At 44.8% G+C, this 22,031-nt stretch overlaps 1 protein-coding gene across 3 annotated transcripts in view; it reads right to left on the bottom strand.

Annotated features, from left to right (window-relative positions):
• The window catches only part of LOC129386974 (uncharacterized), a 98,091-nt gene that overhangs the window by 69,546 nt on the left and 6,514 nt on the right, over nt 1–22,031 (bottom strand). For all 3 annotated transcript variants that reach the window (XM_072285355.1, XM_055075589.2, XM_055075590.2), the window contains exons 2-4: nt 11,906–11,957; nt 5,985–6,043; nt 4,671–4,753 (exon numbers count right to left, since the gene is read on the bottom strand). In XM_072285355.1, coding sequence (XP_072141456.1) covers nt 4,671–4,753; nt 5,985–6,043; nt 11,906–11,919 — 156 coding nt within the window. In that variant the 5' untranslated portion in view covers nt 11,920–11,957. The remainder of the gene's footprint in view (nt 1–4,670; nt 4,754–5,984; nt 6,044–11,905; nt 11,958–22,031) is intronic.

Below are 22,031 nucleotides of genomic sequence, written 5' to 3'. Positions count from 1 at the left end.
CCTCCGGCTTTGAGCGCGGTAGCCGCAAGAAGAAAGAAAACAGCGTTCGGTTTGAAATTTCAGATCTTTCCGGGGCGTGGCAATGTAATGCTTTGTAGACATGATCGTTATCGTGCATTAAGTGTTCTGCGCTTGTCAGCTCAAAATGGCCAGACCTTGTGAGGGGCCCTTTAAGATCCCTAGCTCTAAGAAAATTTCTCTGGGTTGGCAGCACTGGTGGCATGGCTCCGAATGCGTGTCACTTCAGCTGGTACTGACTCTGCTTGGATGACGTGCGTGAGGGAGGAGGGCTTATGGGCACTGACATAGTAAAGAAGCGGGGGGGGGGGGGGGGTCGTGCCAGGTAGGGAAGGGGGTTCATATAGGTCTGTAGACACCCCTCTTTCCCCCGGCCTGACTGGGCGTGAATGATAGCGGAATGTTTCATGTGCAGTGTGTTCGTGCAGTGCGCTAATGTCCCACCGTGGTTTGTGTGTCGTCAGTATGTATACAGTGTTCCATTTATTAGTTTTGTATCATTTGCATTAGTTTTGTACCAGTTTTGCAGTGTTGAATAAAAAGACTGTCTCCTAGTCATAGCTAATCATCTCTTTGTCATTTTGTTGTTGTCATGGTGGCGTCCCACAGGGCGGGGTATTGAGCCCTATTCTCTTTAACCTAACTATAGTTGGCCTTGCTGAAATGTTACCCAAGACAATTCACCCATCAATGCACGCTGGTGATATTTGTCTTTGGTTTTCTGCAGTGACTCGTCTTCTTGTGCGTGCAAGAATTCAGTGGGCAGCCAGCCGAACTCGTTCGTATCTCCGCAAACAAGGCCTTAGTGTGCCCATAGAAATATGCATGTTAATCGCATTTACACGCAAACCCATGGCACCATACCCTGTTTCTCCCAATGGCCAGGGTATCAAATACCAGAAGTATCACCGCTTTTTAGGTGTGATTATTGACAGGGACCTTTCGTGGAGCCTACACTGCATCTAACTGAAGCGGAGACCAATTTTGATTGTACATTAATGAGGTTCCTGTGCAGAAAAACACGGGCCACATCGATACAGTCCATGCTGCAGCTGTACAGAGCCCTGTTTCTGGGCTTTTAACAGTACAGCTTGCCGGTTTTGGCAAACACATGCAAAACGAACATTCATACCCTCGAAAGTTTGCAAGGCCAGGCTCTACGGACATGTCTTGGACTACCACGATGCGCCTTGACTCACGCAACAATCATGATTGCTAGGGTCTACTTGGTTCTAACATACATAACGATTGACAACTTTAGAGCACACATTACCCAGTTACTATATTGCTGCTTTGCCAGTACAAAGACGTCAAGCCACATTTTCCAAACTTGTTGCGACACATCAAGGCTACCTTCCATAGAACTTTACCCAGGAGCAAGACCACTGTTACCCCTCTGGTGCCTACACTCAAACTAATGTACACCCTTTGGGGTGTATATATGCCACTACTTTCCTGTCGAGAATGCTCTGTCGTACTGATAACGCACATGCCGTTCGTGACTTGGAAGTACCGGGCTCACAGCGTTAAAGAAGACCTATGGGACCCGGGTGCCAGACGACCTAGCTTCAGCGCCTCCCCGCCCCGGCCCAAATTTTTTTTTTCGTGCTACCATGCACCACCAACCAAAACAACTCCTGGGGCTAGAAATTATTCTGAATGTTGTGTAGAATGCCTTTTCCACCCTCGAAACATTTCGGCACAAACATTGCGAAGTTGGGCTGGATTTCGTGGCAACGCTCATACACCTGGAGTTGCATAACGCAAGAAGCCCCATCCGAGCACAAAGTTTCAAGGGCGTTTTGATGGCGAGCAGGTTCGTCGCAGCATCTCGCAGAGGCCACAGAATCTATGGATCGCATGGATTTCAATTCCGGAACGTTATGTGTATAAAGTTCTCAAACATTCGATGCAAAAGGTGCATTGACATTTCCAAAGTCGTGCTTTAGATTTTTAATTCCAGAACTTTTGGGGTTTATTATTCTTACAAACATTAAACGCCAAAAGTGCATTGACTTTTCTAAAGTCATACATCGGACCATACAACGAGACAAGCCAAATCAACACTATCAGGCAAGTTGACAAAGCACGCAGCGAGGTCCGATGAGACGAAGTGTTATGGTGGTTCATTTGTGCCGTCGTGTCACAGAAAAGAATATAAAATTTTTTTTCACCTGCACCAACGCATCCACGTCAAGGCACTAAAGACAGCAAAGGTAACTAGGTGTTTGTTTATTTTTCTACTTTGAATTTTATTCGCGAGGACACATTGAGCTTCTTCACTTTTCTTGTTCTCACTTTTCACTTCCTCGCACGCGAGCTTACGCTAACTCTGTGGAACACCAGTGAATTCACAAACACACATCTTCACAGATTGGATCCACGTTTGCAACTCCGTCTTCCACTAGGGTTGCCACGAGCAGAAGCTACACTTCTGTGTCGCCTATGGCTCGGCATGGCATTCACGAACTCCTATTCCTTCTGCATCAGAATGGCCAACAGCGCTGCTTGCAACACCTGCGGCTGCGAAGAGACGATCGCGCACCTCCTCTGTGACTGTCCACGTTACAATGTGGAAAGAAAAGTGCTCGTGACCGCGCTCGAAAAACTGGACAATCGCCCCTTCACAGAAGAGAAGGTTCTAGGACACTGGTCTAGACGGGTTTCGGCACTCAAGGCCTTAAGGGCTTTGCTCACGTTCTTAAGGACATGTGAATTGTGCAACCACCTTTGACTATTGTTGTGCATAACGTCGCGTTACTGTGTGCATTTTTCTAGTTTTCTTTCTCTCTTCCTTCTCCTTTTATTCCCTTTACCTCTTTCCCCAGCACAGGGTAGCCAGCCGGTATTTACACTGGCTAACCTCCCTGTCCTTCCTTCCCTTTTGTCTCTCTCTCTCTCTTGTTCTCACTACCCACGAGCTGCCAGAGCCAGCCAGAGTGCTTGTGTTTTTCTTGTGCTGCCCCGAGCACCGCGCAGCACACTTTGGTGCACATACATTTTTCTCTGGCCGAGTGGATTTTGGCTTGGCAGAGTTTTGGACGCTTTCTGGCTAGCAGATGAGAAAAAGAAACAATGGTCACACTCCGCTGTCAGAGGGGTCTCGATGAATTGCAATGCGTTCGCTTAAGGGCATTACATTCACTTCGATGTTATCGCAACCTTTCTGGAAAGTCTTTTTGTCTCGCTGGTGTAGGATACCGAGCAGTATGTGTATGGTTCTCTGTGCGCCTCACATTTTCTTTGATATTCTTTCGGTAGCTACATTAGGTGCCCAAAGTAAGCATTTGACTATGGCCAACATGCTTCCTATGAGTTTTTTTTTTTTTTTATTTTGGTGCCCCCGTCTCACAAAAGAAAAAAAAAAGACATTGTTGCGACCCAGCAAATTGTTGCAAGATGAAAGTTCGATTTTGTTACTTCTTTTGTGGAAAGTAATGGGCCACGGGACTGTTCAGTTGCTGGATCCTCTTATTATATTATTGCGATAGAAATTATATGGACACTCCAGGCGCATTCCTGCCGTCGCCGTCATGTTCAGTATAAAGTCCAAGGGCGATAACATTGTCACTGCGCGCCGTATGCTGTATGTGCCAGTGAAAGCTTGGGGAGGGGGGTGATGGGTGAACCGACGATCGTGCCTCAGCCTTGTGTGCACAAGGGAGAAAAGCGGGAGGAAGCATGCCGCCTTCCGTCGCACGCGGTTCATCGGGGGGAGTGGAAGTAGTGGGGGTGGGGCAGGCCTTAGGATTCTGTGATCTGTGAATCTGATTTCGCAACATGTTTATTTGCCTTGTTTGACGCATTATATACAATGACGTTAGCTTAGATACGTAGATTTATTGGAGACTTACACATATATTTAAATACCTTGTTGCAAGGTTTTGTGTATACATGCAGTGAACTTTGTTTCCAGTGACACTTTTGTGCCCTTTATCAAGCTGTATCTTCACATTTCTAATGTATATTTTGCAGAGCTCCTGGCTTTTATATGTGCACTCTGTCGCGACTTTAATTTCGTTGCAATTACTCACAATACGCGACCGGTGACAGCTGTTCCTGTGCAATACATTGGAACGAAGAACAGCGTCATTGAGGTTCTTCCCTGGCTGTTGCATATGTACAAAAGTGTAAACAAGGTTCTTAAATGACAAAGTTTCGTTAACATATTTGTCCTCAACTTGTTCATTTCATGGCCTTTACGTTTTTCATATCAGCGGCATGCCCTGCTTTGCTGGTTTCGAACCGATATAGTTCTATATCTCGTGTGGTATTTTCTTTGCTTATTAAATAGACAAAAAACATGGAAGCATTGATATGAGTTTTTTCTGGCACAACTTTTGGGACATACGAATATATTATTTTATGAAAAAATACATATTTTACTTGTCTTGATAGTGCGTAGCATTCAAGAATTCGTTTGAAGCATCTTTGGCAATGGCAATGCAGTTATTATTCATGCACTTGGCCCTCGACAAATTCTGTAAGGAAGAGGCCGAGCTCCATTGTGAGCCCCGCCCTCCCCGAACGAAATTTCTAGCTACACAACTGGCTGTTGCACATCCCTACAGAGCTCCATCGCCCATAAAACCAGCACCCATAGCAAGTTGTAACCCTAACATCACAAAGTGGGTATATGCACTGAGCCTTACCTCTGCGGGCGCCTGCTGCACTGTCCATTCGGAGGTGTGTGCGAAGCCGTGGTGTGGACCCAGCTCCCAGGCACCGAAGTTTGCTGCGGGTGGGAATGATCGCTGCGGTGCACTTCATTGACTATCATGATGTCACCGTCAAAGTGATCTTCTAGGTGAGGGCTTGTTGGTACATGCTACCATGCAATATAGCGCAAGACGCGGACATGATTGAGACATGTTGCTCTATACTCGTTCTTGCTTGCACTACATTTCAAGTGATATTCTGCTTTGCTCATTTCACTGCAAAAGTATTTGCCACCATGTGGAGCTGCAGGGGGAGGGTGGGTGGTTATTCTATAAGTGTCCACCTAGTGGACACGATCATTTTGTCTGCTGCTGAAATTCTGATTGGCTGGGCTGGGGTACGCATGAGCAGATAGGAGCCCCTGCACAATCTGGTGGACGCTTAAAGAATACACCCAGCTCTCTCACACGGACTTGTGCACACGCACACAGTCTATATTATACAGCCGACACAAAATAGACAGGGACAGAGAACATGCACGACAGCTAGCACGCTTCCGTCTTCTAAATGCGAAGTATTTCTTTGCCTAATCGGAGCCAAGGTCAAACAAGAGGTTGTCCAGGGTCAGAGAGTTTATTGCCAATGCATGCTCAGGTGTCTGCTCGCTGGCAGCTCAGCACTTTGCTTCACAAGCATGCGTGCGCTTTCCCACGCTCATGCCACTACTGGCTTGGTGGCTCCCCTCCTTGCTCCACAAATGGATGTGGCTAGGTTGCGCAATGTTGCAAGTAGGCCTTTACTTGCAGGTACAACAATGAGCCCTAGAATGTATCAAGTGGAAGATGAGCGGAAGAGTACAAATTTGGCTCTGCAAAGACGCGTACTTTCAAAAACACTTTGCCAAAGACAAATTTTCTGCAGCACACAGTGTATACGACTGCCTCCATTCCAAATAGTATGTTAACAGGGTGTGGCTACCCACACACGCAGCGGTCCTCAAGCAAGCGTTTCCCCGGGAGGACACTAGTTTGTTCAGGCTTTGCACCACGTGCAGAGGAGCAATGCTTCGCATTGACTTAATCATTGAGGATGGTTCCTGACATAATTTCTTTTCTAACATTTTGCACTGTATGTGACAGGTTCATCATTGTAAGCTTGACATGTGCACATTACCAGATTTTGCTGTGACCTCATGTAGCTCAACATTCTCGTTATGCTGGCAAAATCCAATTAACGTCAAAGGAAATCTACGGCGGGTAAGGCAATTAAAGCATATGAACAAAAACGCATGGGCAGAAGATGCTCACGGAAAACGAGTGGTATTCCTCCGCGGATGGGGCTCTTGCTGTCACGAAGTGACCTATCGCTGAAACAGAAATTTAGCAGCACAAATGTTAGGAACACTTGATCGGAACCAGACATGGAAACAGGCGAGCATGGATGAACCGCGACTGCTTCCTTCATCTAAATCCGTTCGCACTCTCAAGCAACCCCGTTTTCAATAGCTTTGGGTGTTTTTCTTGACTTCAATTACTTCCAGTACCAGTAGGCTCGTAGCAGTTCCATATCAAAACCTCACATTTATTTCTCCCGACAAGAAACCATTCGCAATACGGAACACTCTCTAATATGTTCCCGTATGATGTGATGTATCCCCTTGAGCCTCACCGCACTCTAAAGTTTGTTCAGAGCAAGCTAAGTGCCAAAACCAAGTTCCGCTTAGGTTTGCCATTACACACAGAATGTGTGGTCTTCCGCAGAGGTCATCTGCTAGTGACGACTTGAAACGCCGTGCAAATGATTTAGAAACGCTGCGTGAAGCAGCTGTGCGACTTGATGAGATTTCGGAGCAGCTGGCATGTCCTTGAAGTAAGCATTCCATGGTGAAAACACGTAAAGCACTTGGCACTCACGCGGCGGATTCCAGCTCAAATAACCAGGGAGACTAGTAGCTTCTCTTGTAAAACGGTAGTCGACTTCATTACGGATGTACGTCAAGATGTCCGATGGCTGTCAACAGCTCATAATAGCTCAACATAATAGCTCATGATAGTAGGTCTAGCTTCCTCAAGATCTGAACATCGTTCTGAATATGCTAATTAACTCTGCATTTGCATTTGTGTTCACTAATGAATCACCCATAATTGTTCCACCCGAAACCAGTAACGTATCATCCCCCATGCCTGATAACATGTTTACAGCCAACGGCATACGATTTATAATAGATAACGTAAAGCCTTCATCATCAAGTGGTGCAGATGAAATCCACTCTAAACTACGAGGGCTATATTTTTCTCAAGGTTCAATCAGTCGCAAAATGAAAACCTGTGAAAATCAAAACTGTTTTACTTGGAACATTTAGATAAAATTTTCAGCTACATCTCTACATAGTCGCCACTCCAACTGAGACCTTTGTCGCAGCATGGTACCAACTTTCCTATAGTACCCTCATCATAGAAGGTAGCAGGCTGTGCTTTCTGCCAATTCTTTTCGCTGGTCTGCAGCTTGTTGCCTGAGTCATCCTAGCCAGCGTTTCATGTGAATAAAGAGATGGTAATCAGAAGGAGGCCAAGTCCAGGCTGTTGATGGGATATCAAACACTTCCCATCGAAAATGCTGCAGGAGCTTCCTTGTTGCAGCTGCACTGTGCGGCCATGCATTTCATGAAGAACGACAATGCCTGATGACAACATTCCTCTTCGCTTGTTCTGAATGGCCTTTCGTATACGTTCAAGAGCAATACTGTACGAGGCTGCGGTAATGGTCGCAGCACGTTCCATGAATTCCATTCATGAACACCATTACTGTCCCAGAACACCGTAGCCGTATGCTTTCTGCTGGAGAAGGTTCGCTTAACTCATTTGCTTTCAGGCAATCAGAATGCATCCACTGTTTGGATTGCTCTTATGTTTCTTCAGTCTCAAAATGGACCCATGTCTCATCCCCTGTGACGATTTTCTTCAAAAAACCTTCTCCTTCATCATGGTAGCGCTGGAGAAACATTAAGGCTGCACTCATTCGCTGTGTTTTATGATGGTCAGTCAGCATCTTGGGAACCCAGCTTGCAAAGAGTTTACTGGAGTCTCTTACTCAATTGAGATGGTATAGAGAGCTGACCGTGAAATTTTAGGAAACGAATCACTCAACACAGAAATTGTGAACCGACGATTTTCTCGAATCGCCTGACCCACTCGCTGAACAAGATCATTGTTTGACACTCACTTCTTTCCCTGCCTGCCTGCATCATGAACGTCTGTGCATCCTGCTTCAATGTTCCTGCACCACTGCCACACTTTGCAGGTGCTCATGAAAGTTGTACCGTACACATTACTCATTTGTCGAAATTTCGGCTGCATTGCATCTCCTGGTGTGCAGAAATCAAATGACAACACGCACTTCACACTTAGTGAGAGAGACTGTTGTTTAAGACATGTTTACGTGCTCACTGAATTTTCAGAATTGGCAACTGAGACCTCATATGATCAGCGGGCATACTAGAGACACTGCGCAACACATCTGTGCACAGAGCCATCGGATTTTCACTGTGGGTTTCATTTCTTGACTGAACGGACCTTGCAAGAAAAAAAAAAAAAAGAAAGTTGGAGGACGCTTAAGCTTCACCTTAAAGAGTGGAACCCGATAGCATTTGAAGATCCCCAACTGCTTCTCACGCCTTCCGATAACTGCAGCTTATGTAACTGTAATGTTTACTGGGAGATGCTGGCGGCGAACGCTATGCACGAAGGTGAGCAGGCGTGCTCTCTGGTAGAAACATGGCCTCTCGTGTGGATCGTGGATGCGAGCGCCATATGGATGGTGTTGCAAGGAACCGAACGCTGTTCGCCGCTGTATGAATTGTAGAAACGCCGGAAATGGGGTTTATGTTTGAGTTTCCCCGTAACAGAATTTTCTTATACATACAAATTACAATCCAATGCTATGATGTGTGTAGGTTGTGCTTAGGTGGTACTTTACGATTTTTCTGACGCATCTTACTTTGAGGTATTCAACTAGTAAAAAGGACACAGCGCAAAAAATACAGGGACAAGGGGGAGCGACAAGCACACCAGTGCTGACTTTGAATTCAATTAGTTCAGTAACGCCTCTGTGCCATGCAGAGAGCCTGCATGGTTGTGGTTCAAAATGATTTTTTGCTAAATGGAGTCTGACGTAAGACGCCGGCACCGGATCTTATGTGACATGGGGCCCTTAATACTACTGCATGAAAAAAAAAATAATAAAGAACCCTATCAATAAACACGAAACACAGCTCTGGAATATATTTAACTTTACTGTTTTCTCGGTCGCTTTCCATAGGCATAAACCCAAACAACTGGAAAATGGGGAGGGTAATTTCTGTCTTCAAATCAGGTAACAAATATCCCCCATTGAATTATTGACTCATCTCTTTGACGAACATTCCCTGCTAAACCATGAAAAATTTATTTTATTTTACAATATTAAACTTTCTGCACTCTTTCCATCCTCACAATCTTGCGACACTCAATTGGGGCATGTTCACCCAGAGCTATAGAGCGGGATGTTCCAGATCAGACACAAGAAAGGTGCTTGTCCCTTTCTTGCACCATTTGTCTGGTGTAGTGCTGTTTAACAAACCACCTGCCACCAACGACAGATGCCACCTTCTTGGACTTTGCCAAGGCTTTCTACAAACTAACGCACCTACATCTACTTAAATTCTAACATATACCTAACTGGATAAAAGAATTTCAAATAGGTCGCTGCCAGTCATAAATAACCAGATTTCTAGCCCCCTGTCATCAGTAGCCTCAAGGTTCCGTACCTCCTTTTCCAGGAGCTGGGGACGACATTGCAGGGGAGGGGGAGTGGCGCTGGTACAATCTAATATATTAAATATAAGCCTTTGTTTCATAAAGTTAATTTCCTTCCCCTTTATCCTCTGCTAGCTTCAACACTAGTTAAGGATGGAAGGTGGTTAAGGTCCGAAGTTGGCGCCCTTCGATGACTCAAGTGCACGGTGGCAGCACGAAGAAAGAGCCAATGTGCAGTAAAGAGACGCTTTAAACGCCAAGGCGTCTGTCCGAGTCTAAGCCTGAACCTCAGTTTTCTTTCACACAACCAAAACGTGACTTTTTAGACCCTCACTTGCACAAAAAAAGTCACAAGTCAGCCAATCACACATGCAGGCTCACACCATTGCAACCAATAGCACAACAACCTTTGTTACGCACACGGCACTGGTGATACAGTGGCACACTCTACAACACGCAAGGGGATAAGTTTGCTCAAATACACGTCATCTCCCTCTCCCCTACATTAGGCTCAATTACATCCCCTACATCAAGGCACAATTGCCTTGATGTCCTCCCCCTTTCTCCTGCAAGCGGCCTCCACGCAAGCTGCGAGAATGTTTCCACGAAACCACGGCTTATTGACGGCATGTCTGCCAAACAGTGGGCTGCCCTGCCAGTATAGCCGTGCAGCTGTGGGCTGGTTCGCTTCAACGCTCCAAACACCGTAATTGGGGCCTGGTGACGATCGCAGACAAAAGCAATTATTGGTTATAGCCGGCTAAGGGGTTGTAAAAATACCACCGTTTTCACAAGGCACTCTCAAAAAGCATGCGTGGATACCAAACAATGACACTCATACTGGATGGCCATTTGTCACGACGCCTACTTTCCATGAATACGTCTCCCCATCAGGTAGAGAGGCCCACAAACAAAGTGCAGTCGTGACCGAGAAGGTCAATGGGACATGTGAGCAGCGCATGGGCATTAGCGGTGGCGATAACATCAAGCATACCTCTACCTTTTATCTTCTTGCCCATCTCCCCGAACGCTCCCATTCAGCTTGGACTGTCTTCCCTTTTGTTCTGAGCGGGGGTGCAGACTTGGCAGCTCCTCTATCGTGCAACCACTAAGCTGTACTTCTTTCCACACGTAAGCGTCGCCCGCATCCCCTATTCGCTGAACCAACCCGCATTCTTCGTTTCCAGTCACTGGCCGATACAGTAGCGTGTGAAATCATCCTGTGCTTTGCTGTACTCACATAAACTGGGGAACACAACAACAGCAACTCCATAACCTCAAACTGATTCCCAATAACAAAGTAGGCAAAATAAGCAGGGCACACAAACAAAATGCGCTTCTAGAACTCTTGCCCTTATTTACATCAGACTTGTCACTCTCCGTTTCCTGTAACATTAGTATGTTTGGCAACGAGTGCGTTATATACTGGACCACCACAACTACTGACTCAGACCAATCCACCCTCGACCCTGACTTCATCTGTGTGCAGGAATTGTGTGATGAATGGCTCATGACACTGAACCCTAATGAATGTAAAATTGTGTAGTTCATGCACCGCCTAGTCCCTTCTGCACAATTGCTAATGTCCCTGTTGAACTTACCCCACCCTGTAAATCTCACTTGGCAAATAAAAACTACAGTATGCGTTTGCTATATGGGATCCACCCCAAGCATACCTCAAAGATGCCACTGAAACAGTTCAAAATCGTGGTATCAGGTTTGTTCATTCCACATGCTGATATTGATCTCTGAAAGCACAATCTGACATACTTTTTTTTTACCCTACGCCATTGCATTATAAGCGTCTTGTACAAATTCATACCACTGACCACAAACCTTATATTTGAGTCCCTGTGCTCTGCATATTTGGCCATACTTGTCATCCAATTGTCCGTGCACGTATACAATGACATTTTCATCGCCAATCTTTTATCGAGCAGCCACGGAACGGCCTTCTTCTGCACATCATCTGGCCATAGTCATTTTCAACTGCTGATCCATTCAGTAACTGAAGACTTGTAGCCACTTTCTGTTCATTCCCTGTATATCCTATCATTTATGTAATACCCCCATTTTAAGGGGTCTTTAATGTAACAAGATGAAAAATGAAATAAAGTAAATAATATGCACATTTACGAACATTCTACATAAAAAAAGTCAACCTTGCAAACTAATTTGTAAATTGATACAAATCATGCCAAGATGAAATGAATTTTTTAATAATTTACGGCACTTGTCATGATGAGAATTGTTGGTCTGCTAATTGAATTAAAGCTTGTACCGCGTTCCACATGAGACTTGATCGGCACAGACGTATGCAAAAAGCTAGAGTGGCCTATACCAGCTACCACTGTAAGAAGGAAATTAAAAGAATTTGTAATTAAAAGCGCCAGTGTTTGTCAAAATAAAATGCTACAGTAGTGTGATCTCATTACCTCAAGAACAACATCTCTTTACCGTCTACTTTCCACGATGTCAGGGTAGCACCTGTAAAGAAGTAAACAAAAAACCGCACACATAAGGTAATGCAAAAACGACATGTGTGCGAAAAAGACGAGTGTGGGCAGTAGGATAACGCACAAATCTTGTAGCCTTTTGTAAACAGAAACTTAAGTCAGTCAACAACGATGACAACAAAAATTGAAATAAAATTAAAACAGATTTTTGTTAATTTTATAGAGAGGTTATGAAAGGGGAAAATTGTCATCCACCCAAATGCAGCATATGTTGAATGTAGTTGAAAAATTGGTTCTGGTCCCAGGACGATAGTTCCTTCAACTATGAAGCTTTCCTTCTGAGAAACATGTATGGGTTTCCTTTGTAGTTTTGTGCTACATTTAGGTGGATGACAATTTGGCCTCTTAATAAACAAAGAATGCTCGCCTGCCTAATGCTCGCCACCTAGCAGCCACGCCAAGAAACAGCCGAGCATTAGTGTTACTGATGTTTTCAGCAGCAGGACTGTTCTCGCTAATGTACTTTTGTCTGCAGGCACGGTAGAGAAATGATAACTACCTTGGAAGGTCTGAATTCGATCACGGCACATGTTAAGCTGCGAGGCAACTTATCGTATTCATAGCATGCTTTAGTCTAGCGGTGCAAGTAGAAGATGCAGTTTTCTCATTGAACGCCGTGACTTGTCAATCTATTTGAAATATTTGGAACAGAACAGCATGGTTTTCATGGGGACAAGCAGGGAGAATTTGCAGGAAGAATGTTTCAAATATGTCTTACCAACTCACCCAAACGTCTGTTTTAACAATCTATTTGCTCGCAAGAAATTTAGAAGCAACTGCAAAGAGCGCTAGTTCCAGCTTTGGAGCGTCCATCCTGCGCACAGCACCACTAGTTCACTTTCAGACACTGTGCACAAGGCTAAATTTCATTACAACTGATTCAATTTGTTTCCAAGTCATGTATTTGGACAAATAAAAGTGACTTTGCCAAAAGAAAACCCTTGCTAAATTTTGTAAACCTGTTGGAAGAAACTCCTCCAACTTGTTCCGACTGGTTGTTAATCGCATCTCACGTTTCACCGGGTTTGGGAATTTCTACAGACGGAAGATGTCTGCTGTGCTTTAAAATTAAAGTCCAGGCCCTCCCTCAAGTACTGTGTACTGCGAGCGCGAACAAGTGCCAGTCATCGGACACGAATGACCTCATCACATGTATCAGCTAACTATAAAAAGGTGCACCCTGAGTCACAAACAGAAATGTTTTTATTCCAAGATGCAATGACAAGGTAACCTTACAGTCTTTAGCCGTGTCCTATCAGTGCAGAATGTCCGTATTAGAGTTTAGCTTTAGGTGGCCGATTCTGTGTTGAGCGTCGGCGCCCCTTGGCCTCCCTCAGAATTACCGAGCAAATGACCATAGCGAAGTATGAGAGCGAATGCGGACAGCAGCAGGTGATGAAAGATGGTGATATCAAAGAGAGCACAAGGAGGAAAGTGGTTGAGGAGAGTATAGTGAAATGGTGAGGAGGAAAGCGTAGTGTCGCGCAAGACAGGCTCTGCGACGACGACCCCCACGAGATGGCACCAGATTAGTGCGCCGCCATCTGTTCACCGATGGCATGCGGCAAGCGCACCAACCAATACCAAATATGGAAACAAAGCACTGCATGAGCAGAGCTCTGTCTGCGGTGGCAGCTGTGAATTGCGCCCACGTGTTGTCCATGCGCTGCCTCTCGCTATCTACCAATTAGCGAGGCAGTCACGCCACTGTTCGCTCCGTTTGCAATGTGTCACACAAGACAGATTGCCCGCACCAGCCAATATATCACAACATGAAGACACGTATACAGCGGCGCTCAAATTTCACATTAGGGAGCATCATAATTGTCGGTGAATTTTTTTAGCTGCTAAAAGCACGACGGACGTTACTGCCTATATACTGTGTGATGCTATTTGTGATATACTGCCACACGAGTCGCAATGCGGAGTTGCCTATGAAGGTTGATAACAGTCAAGTATCGTACCTGTAGCAGTGGAGTAATGTCATGAACGAGTGCTTGTGCTCATTACACACAAACACTTCCTTTTCTTTAATGTCTGGCTTGCTTGAAACGCTCTTTGTCATTTAAAATATTCTGATGTGGCTCACTGAGCAGGCCGGATGTTTGTACGCACAGTGCAACTATTTCCACGATTCAGTCATGAAATCCTTGAGACTGACCTAAATAAGGTGATCGGCAGCAAGGACCCTTTCGACTTCTACGAAACACCTGAATTCAATGTCACAAAAGAGAAACGTGAGCCCACCACGAAGCAAAAGAGCTGCTGTGAACCTGGATGTCTTAACCACCTTTGTTTATTTGGACTGTGTTGCCAGCCCAAGTAACCGAAGAGTGAACTGCTGGGCTAGTTGGTTATCTGACATATTAAACGAGTCTTGTGCCAAGACCACACACAAAAGAAAGGAGACAATACGGGCGCTTACATCAACTTCAAATAGTTGAAGTAAGCGCCCATCTTGTCCCCTTTCTTGTGGGTGTGGTCTTGGCGCAAAACTTGTTTAGTAGAAGTAACCGATTCTGGAATTGTCAATTGCATGCTTTGACCAGCAGATAATTATTGAGCCTTTGCAAATTTGAATTCAAGCCTAGAATCTGATGCGTCCAGGTTGGGAGCAGAATACAGACAGCACAGCAGCTCTTGTAGACTTCTAACGCATCACTTATAAAGTGATGCTCTTGATCACTTGGGTACTTTGTAGCATTGACTTACTATAGGGCGGGGAGTTTTACTCTATGGCATTTCTTTGGAAAAGTGGCGCTTCTTCGTGGCATTCACTTTTATTTAACGTTGTACTGGAGCCGGTTATGCTTTACTAGGTATTCGCTTCTCCCTTATTGTGAACAAGAGATGTTTTTCCTCTTCAAGATCTAGTGTGTTATTCCGCAAGTAGAAAATATTAGGTATCTGGGCATTGTTCCCAATACAAAAACAATTGGCGTTCGCACATTAAGCAACTAAGAGTGAAATGAATGCTGTATGTATGCTGAAATGTATGTTGTTTTTAATGTTTTCTTCTGCTCACATGTTTCTAATGTTAGAAGGGGTATTTCCGGTTTCTCCTACTGAATGCCTGGTAAAGGGTGCCTGAACCACTGTCAAGTGACAATATTCACTTTTATTTCGAGCTTTCCCCCATTCCAGATAGAAATAAATTCAATTCAGTTTAACTACCCATGTTATGACCCATGGGTATACACCATATAAAATAGTCAGTAGCTAGATGTCAATGTGAAAGAACACATAGTAAGTTACATGATGTCTTGGCAGTGTTTATTGTCTGGTTCTGCTTATATCCAGGGAACCGTTTATGTCCCATAGATTAGTAAGAGGTGATTGGAAGATTGGTGGAAGTAGGGAAACAACAAAAAATGGAGACGTACAAAAGCAAAGTTTGCAATAGGGGATCAGAAAATTTTGTTGTGGGAGTTCATAGGACATTAGGCAGTATAATAGCAAGAGCTTGGTGGCGCAACTCACAGCCCCGTTCTAAATGGAATGCTCATAACATCCATCCATCGACAGCGGCGCTCGGCAGTGCCGTTCTTGTCTATACACCGTTTTTTCATGGGCGCCACCATATTGCTACACAGTGGCGCCATCTATGGGCAGTCGGCATGCTGACTTGGGTGAGCGCTCCGTTTTGCATGGCAAGTATACGCTCGGCTGTAGTTTCTGGCGTTTGTTTGCGCGCTCGCGCGGTCTGTTTAGTATGACGGGGCATCTTCTACGTGGAAAATGGTTCTGCGAGACGTACTGAAGTGGTTTAAGTCGGTATGGCCACATTTTCTGCTGACGTTGAGGCGGGCGGAGCACGCAGCGCAATGTGTGCGCGCATCTGAGCCTACAATCGGCCTTGGAGATCGATTGTGTATTTCTGAAAGTTCCATTCACTAATGTGACCTTACTGCAGTACTATTATCTTCTAGTTCTAAGCTGTGGTTTAGGAGCAATGAAACATACACGAATATCGTAACAGCGTGGGTACCGTTCTGCTATATACGACAGGAGCTGTGTCGTTATACTGTGACAAGCATTCAAACTGTTAGCTGCAGATTACACTGTGTGACTACTTGGTTCGGTAGATGAGGTTTCCACCCATGAATAAAATAGTTTTGGTTAGTAATAACAGCATACCTTACAGTGTGAACTATACTTGTCCAACAAAGCGACCGTTTATGAACTGCGCGAGAATCCGAAGCAGTGGAGGGTGCTGGATTACACAAATCTTTGTTCTATATAGCACATGGGTCAAGCATGCGGCATCAACGTTTATAGACCTATAACCATTACGCGGCGTGACTATGGGAGGTCGTACTGCGGCGTTAGCCCGTTTTCTCCCTTCTTTGTCGAGAAGGAGGTTGATAATTAAATTTTTTTGTTCGGTTGCGTTCGTTCTGTTCTCTACGACGCACTGACATGTATTACGGAAATTTTGTCCTCAAAAATAGCCATCGCATTCTTTTTATGCGATCCACCTCGGATATTATGGCTTTAAAGGCAAGAAGGCAATGCCGAAGCATATAACGTATACATGTATTCACCAACCGCAGTGATCGCTGTGTTGAGCAGCGCCATCGGCCTCATGCAGGAGGCTAGCATAGACATAGTAATTTCAAGCCTACTAGACTTGAAATGCAAGAGAATGATGCTGGTGTATCAGGAATATTTGATAGCGCCTGCCGCTTAGATGTTTCGTGGTTGCCTTAGGTTGGCCGTACACAAGCATGCGCTTTTATGTTTTAGTCATTATGCCAAGTGATCAGATAGTGAGCAGATCTACCATTTCATGCTGGTAATACAGACACCGGGTCTCTTCCTTGAATTAAAATGGATATACGCAAAATAGTTTGCAACACATATACACACCGCGGCTGATATAATGCCTGTCGCATGTTTGCACCTCCGAAAGATATTTCCGCATACTGTAGTTACCAATTCACTGAAAGGCTTCCCTGACGACGTTATATGAATGGACATTGCATAAATTTCACAAAGTATGAGCTAAAACATCTCGAAATCATTCCGCAGCACGCAACAATACTTTCAAGCAGCGCCACGCCAGATCACACAAGCCAGAGAGAAGGAAAGGCTTGCCGTGCACCCTTTCCTCCTCGCCCGATGTAAAGGTCTATATTTAGGGAGCAAAAGCCCCCAGATTATCTCTCTCACGCCAGCTCTTACTCGCGCCTGCGCACAAATGGCTGACGATCCCTCAAATGAACATCTCGCGAGTTTACCGGACCACGCGGCAGGCATCTAGTAGGGTACAACTTTAGAAAAAGGGGGCGTCTACTCCTCCGAGGCGAATGCACACGAGCATCCACCAATGGGCGCGCACTCTGGACTGACGTCATGAGCCGGACGGCCGGTGAACCCGCCGACAGGGAAGATGGCCGCCCGCGCTTCGAACTGGGCCAAGTCGCGTCAACTGTGTGCTTCAGCCAACGAGTGTCTCAACAGAAAATATTTTCAGAAGAAGCCTTCAACGCAAAGATTTGTCGCCGTCAACTTAGCGTGAACAATCATTGTCAGCAGTGTGATAGCTGAGCATCTAGCGGCGGTGTTCGAGCATTGTGGAGCACCCTCGATTGATTGCTGTCCACCAGTGCTCACTGCACGCGCAAGCTGTAGAATGCGTGCTGTGACACAGTCACGCATAAGGTGTGTTGCCAGCACTCGATATGCTTTCCCACAACACAGCTCCGCGCTACTTTTCAATTCTCGTGATATGTTGCAACTAAAAATTCCCAAGACAGTGTTAAGAGAACGGTAAAAAGAAAAAGAAAAAAATAACATACGAGAAGGTAGGCACAGCAGCTTGTGAAACCGCTCCTAATACCTGGACCCACGTCTGTTTGTAAATGCATGTGTGTATGTTTTCTTGCGTTTGTGCAATTCTATTATTTCCCACATTTGTTTATATTTGAGATTTTCTTAGTTTTCACGTTCTTGTGTGAATATGTGCCTGCTTCCATGCGTGTTTGCGCTTACTCTTATTTCTGTTCTTTTATTTTATATTAGCATCTGTCTTTGCTAGTTTTCTTTCAGCAGCCTTTTTACACATTTTCATTAACCCATCTCATTCAAAGCACTAACTCCTGTAAACTGCAGCGCTGGCCTCTTCCATCTCATTAAAGCCTTTCTCACTGGCCTACCTCATCTTCTCAATCTGCCTTCTCGCAGGGTTTTCTGCCCTTGCTGCTTGTGTTGTTGCCACAATGTGATTAACCAACTTACTCATAACAAATTTTGATCACTTACGAAGACAGAAAGGTTTACAGGTAGATTTTCTTAAAGGTGTCATGTGGGTTGCAAAGTAACTTTGCCTCTGTTCATGTTTATGCATTAGTGCATGCAGCAGCTCGCCAGAAGTGCACATGAAAGGGTGCCATATTGTGAAACAAGCACCTTGCTATGTTGTTGCATTTTTCATGCTTCCAGTCTTAGTAAACAGACAATTTTGCTGCCCATCACATATGCTGGTACAAATTTTCAACATGAATAACATTGTGCAGGGCGGCATCATTTCCTGTCCGACGCTTTCATCGTTACGAATACATGTTTCAGTGAATGGAGCCCAGCAAATCAGTGCACTGAGAACTTTTACAACTTTCACCATTTATTACTTCACCAATGTCATTGTCTGAACCTGGCCGTCGCTATGCCGACGGCTTCTGAATAAAAAAATTGCCTCAATAAAACACATTCAACTTTACTCAGCATTCTTTAGTACAAACAATGCTAGCAGAGCTATTCAAGGTGAATAATTGTGCTTACATTCGTGTTACTTGCCCAGTCAGATAAACAAATACAACAATGGCTACGGCACGACTGCGATATGAAGTGCAGACAGCAAACGGTGCCTTTCAAGTGTGCCCTTGACTACTGCTATTAATAGCTACCCAAATGAGTTTTCTAGGCCTCAGTAAGCTAATGATGTTTGATAATTGTTCTCTTATTTGTGTTAATTGCCTGAGCCAGATAACCAAATTAAAGAATGCGACCACATGAATGTGCTTTTGCATGCAAGCTGCTAAATATGGCAGTCAACTTCGCGTTGACTACTGCTGTTTTAGCTACAATGGCTATAACATGGCTGTATTTTGAAGTGCAAACGCTAAAGGTGCCTTTCAAGCGTGCCCCCCAAGTGCTTCTATTTCACAAAAATGCCCATCAAGCTCAACGGTGGTTGACCAAATGAGTTTTCTGGGCCTCACTAAGCTGATGATGTTTGATAATTGTTCTCTTATACGCATTACTTGCCCGAGCCTGTGGGCATGAGCAACTCCCACGCGTCCCCTGTAATCCGGCTTCGTCGCATGGCTTGATGCCCACGGCAATCGGTGCGGTTGAAGCGCATCGCGAGAGATGGCGAGAGTGTGGCTCTTATCTGCGATCGCCGAACGACAGAAAGCACCTCGAGAGCACAGGCAGGCAAAGTAGTGCAGTTGCCGCAGGATGAAGTAACCAGTAAATGGGAAATATAACAAGAGAAAAAGTCTATGGTTCAAATACTGGTGCAAGCAAAATTAAAAGGTGAAAGTGAACGTTGGTTGTCAGAAATACGTAAGAAAAAGAAGGCCGCACCTAGAATATTTTGGAACCACGTAAAATTATTAGGCAGGAAGTCAACAACAATACAACACATCCTAGACGAAGATGAAAACAGACTGGAAGGAGAAGCGGCAATAAATTACATTCAGAAAGTAACAGCCGAATCTTTCCAAGGCAATGACGAGGTTATATTTGAAGAAAAAAAGAGCATGAAAGAGACCCAAGTGGAAAAGAAGCTGGTGCTGACAAACTTAAACTGGAAGAAAGCGGAAGAGAAAATTCCTAAGCGCACAGCCACAGGGCTAGACGAGGTTCCCGTTAGGCTTATAAATGAATTAGGACCAATAAGTAAGGAAGCTCTGGTGAAAGCAGTGGAAAAAACTTTAAAAGGTAGACGAATACCATACAGTTGGTGACAAAGTAGAATGAATTTAATTTATAAAGGTAAGGGGGAGAAAGACAGAATTCACTCGTATAGACTGTTGACCATTAAATCGGTAATATACAGGCTAGCAATGCAGGCAATCAAATTAACGCTTCAAGCATGGGCAGAGAATAATGGCATTTTGGGAGAGCTTCAGAATAGGTAGGCGTTTGGATGATAACTTGTTTGTTCTTACTCAGTGTATTGAAATATCAAAAGCAGAAAGCAGACTGTTGTATGCGGCCTTTTTTAGACATTACAGGAGCCTACGACAACGTAGACCGCAACATTTTGTGGGATATTCTGGAAGGGGAAGGCTTAGGTAACGATTGTCTACAGCTTTTGAGAGAGATTTACCTAGAAAATACCGTTTGCGTTAAATGGGAAGGAATGAGGAGCGAGGAGAAAGTTTATATCAACAAGGGACTGAGGCAGGGGTGCCCTTTATCCCTGCTGCTGTTTATGATGTACATGGTGAGGATGGAGAGGGTGCTAGAAGGAAGTAAAAAAGCATTTAATCTCTCATACAAACAGGCAAGTACAGTAATAGAGCAGCAACTCCCAGGTTTATTTTATGCGGATGACATTGTATTGCTAGCTAACAAGCAAAGTGATTTGCAACGTCTGTGGACAGGAAGGCAACAATTTAGGTTTGAAATTTAGTGTTAGAAAATCAGGTGTTATGGTATTCAATGAAAACAGTGAACAGACAGTGGAGATACAAAGCCAAGAAATACCTCAGGTAACAGAATATAAATACCTTGGTATATGGATAAACGAAGGCAATAGATATATATGGAAACACAGGAAAAAACGATAACAGTAAAGGGGAAGAGAAATGCAGCCATAATGAAGCACAGAGCGCTATGGGGATACAATAGGTACGAGGTCCTCCGAGGTATGTGGAAAGGTGTAATGGCTCCAGGACTTACTTTTGGAAATGCAGTTGTTTGCTTTAAATCAGGGGTACAATCAGGACTCGATGGGAACCAAAGGTCAGTGGGTCACCTCGCATTGGGCGCTCACGGTAAGACTAAATATGAAGCTGTGCAGGGTGATATAGGCTGGACTAGTTTTGAAGTGAGGGTAGCTCGCAGTAGAATTGAGTATGAAGAATGGCTGAGGAATATCGAAGAAAGTAAATGGGCTGGGAGGGTGTTCACGTATCTGTAGAGGAAAAAACATTGATTCACAGTGGAGGAAAAGAACTAGGAAGCTTACCAGCAAGTATGCGGCCTGTATGGTGGGCAACACAGCAACAAAGAAGGTCAAGCGGAAAGCCAGAGAAGCTGAAATAATCTCATGGGTGGCGGCAATGGAAAAGAAACCTGCCATGAGTAAATACTTAACAGGAAAAAACGAAATCAGGAAAGAAACCATTTATGATAACTCAAAGGGAAGCTCATTACTTTTCGAAGCGAGATCGGGATGCCTTAGAACACGCACCTATAAAGCGAGATATAAGAAGGAAGAAGAAGCATGTGCTTGCTGCGGTAAAGCTAGGGAAACGACGGAGCATACTTTATTAGAATGTGAAGACGTCTACCCAGTGGTCGATTTAGGCACCACTGGCCTCCTTGAAGCCCTTGGGTTCAGCGGGAGCAGTGGTAAAGCAAACATGTCTGCAATAGGCATTAGTAAGAGGCGAATGGAGGATTGGAGGAAGAAAAGTAGGGAAACAACAAAAGACGGAGACGTACAAAAGCACAGTTCGCAATAGGGGATCAGAAAATTTGGGCGTGGTAGTTCACAGTGTTCTTTTCTTTTTCTTTTTTTTCGTTGTTCAACCTAGGTAGGACATTAGGCAGTATAATAGCAAGAGCTTGGTGGAGCAACCCACCGCCCCGTTCCAAAGGGGACGCTCATAACATCCATCCATCCATCTGCTAACACCACTTAACAGCGGGGTTACTTGGGAGTGGAAAGGAGGAGGCACCATTTATAAAGGATCTATAACCGGTGGGAGAAGGCTCTTCCTCTTTGGTTCAGCAAGCGGCGCGGACGTCCCGCGCCTGCGCCGGTCCATGCTTCTGCGAGACTGTCTCGCGAGGCATCATTCAGACG

The sequence above is a fragment of the Dermacentor andersoni genome, chromosome 11 (genome assembly GCF_023375885.2).
Source record: "Dermacentor andersoni chromosome 11, qqDerAnde1_hic_scaffold, whole genome shotgun sequence".
Taxonomy (NCBI): Eukaryota; Metazoa; Arthropoda; class Arachnida; order Ixodida; family Ixodidae; genus Dermacentor; species Dermacentor andersoni.
The sequence above is the reverse complement of the archived record's forward strand: the minus strand, read 5'-3'. Positions and strand labels throughout refer to the sequence as shown.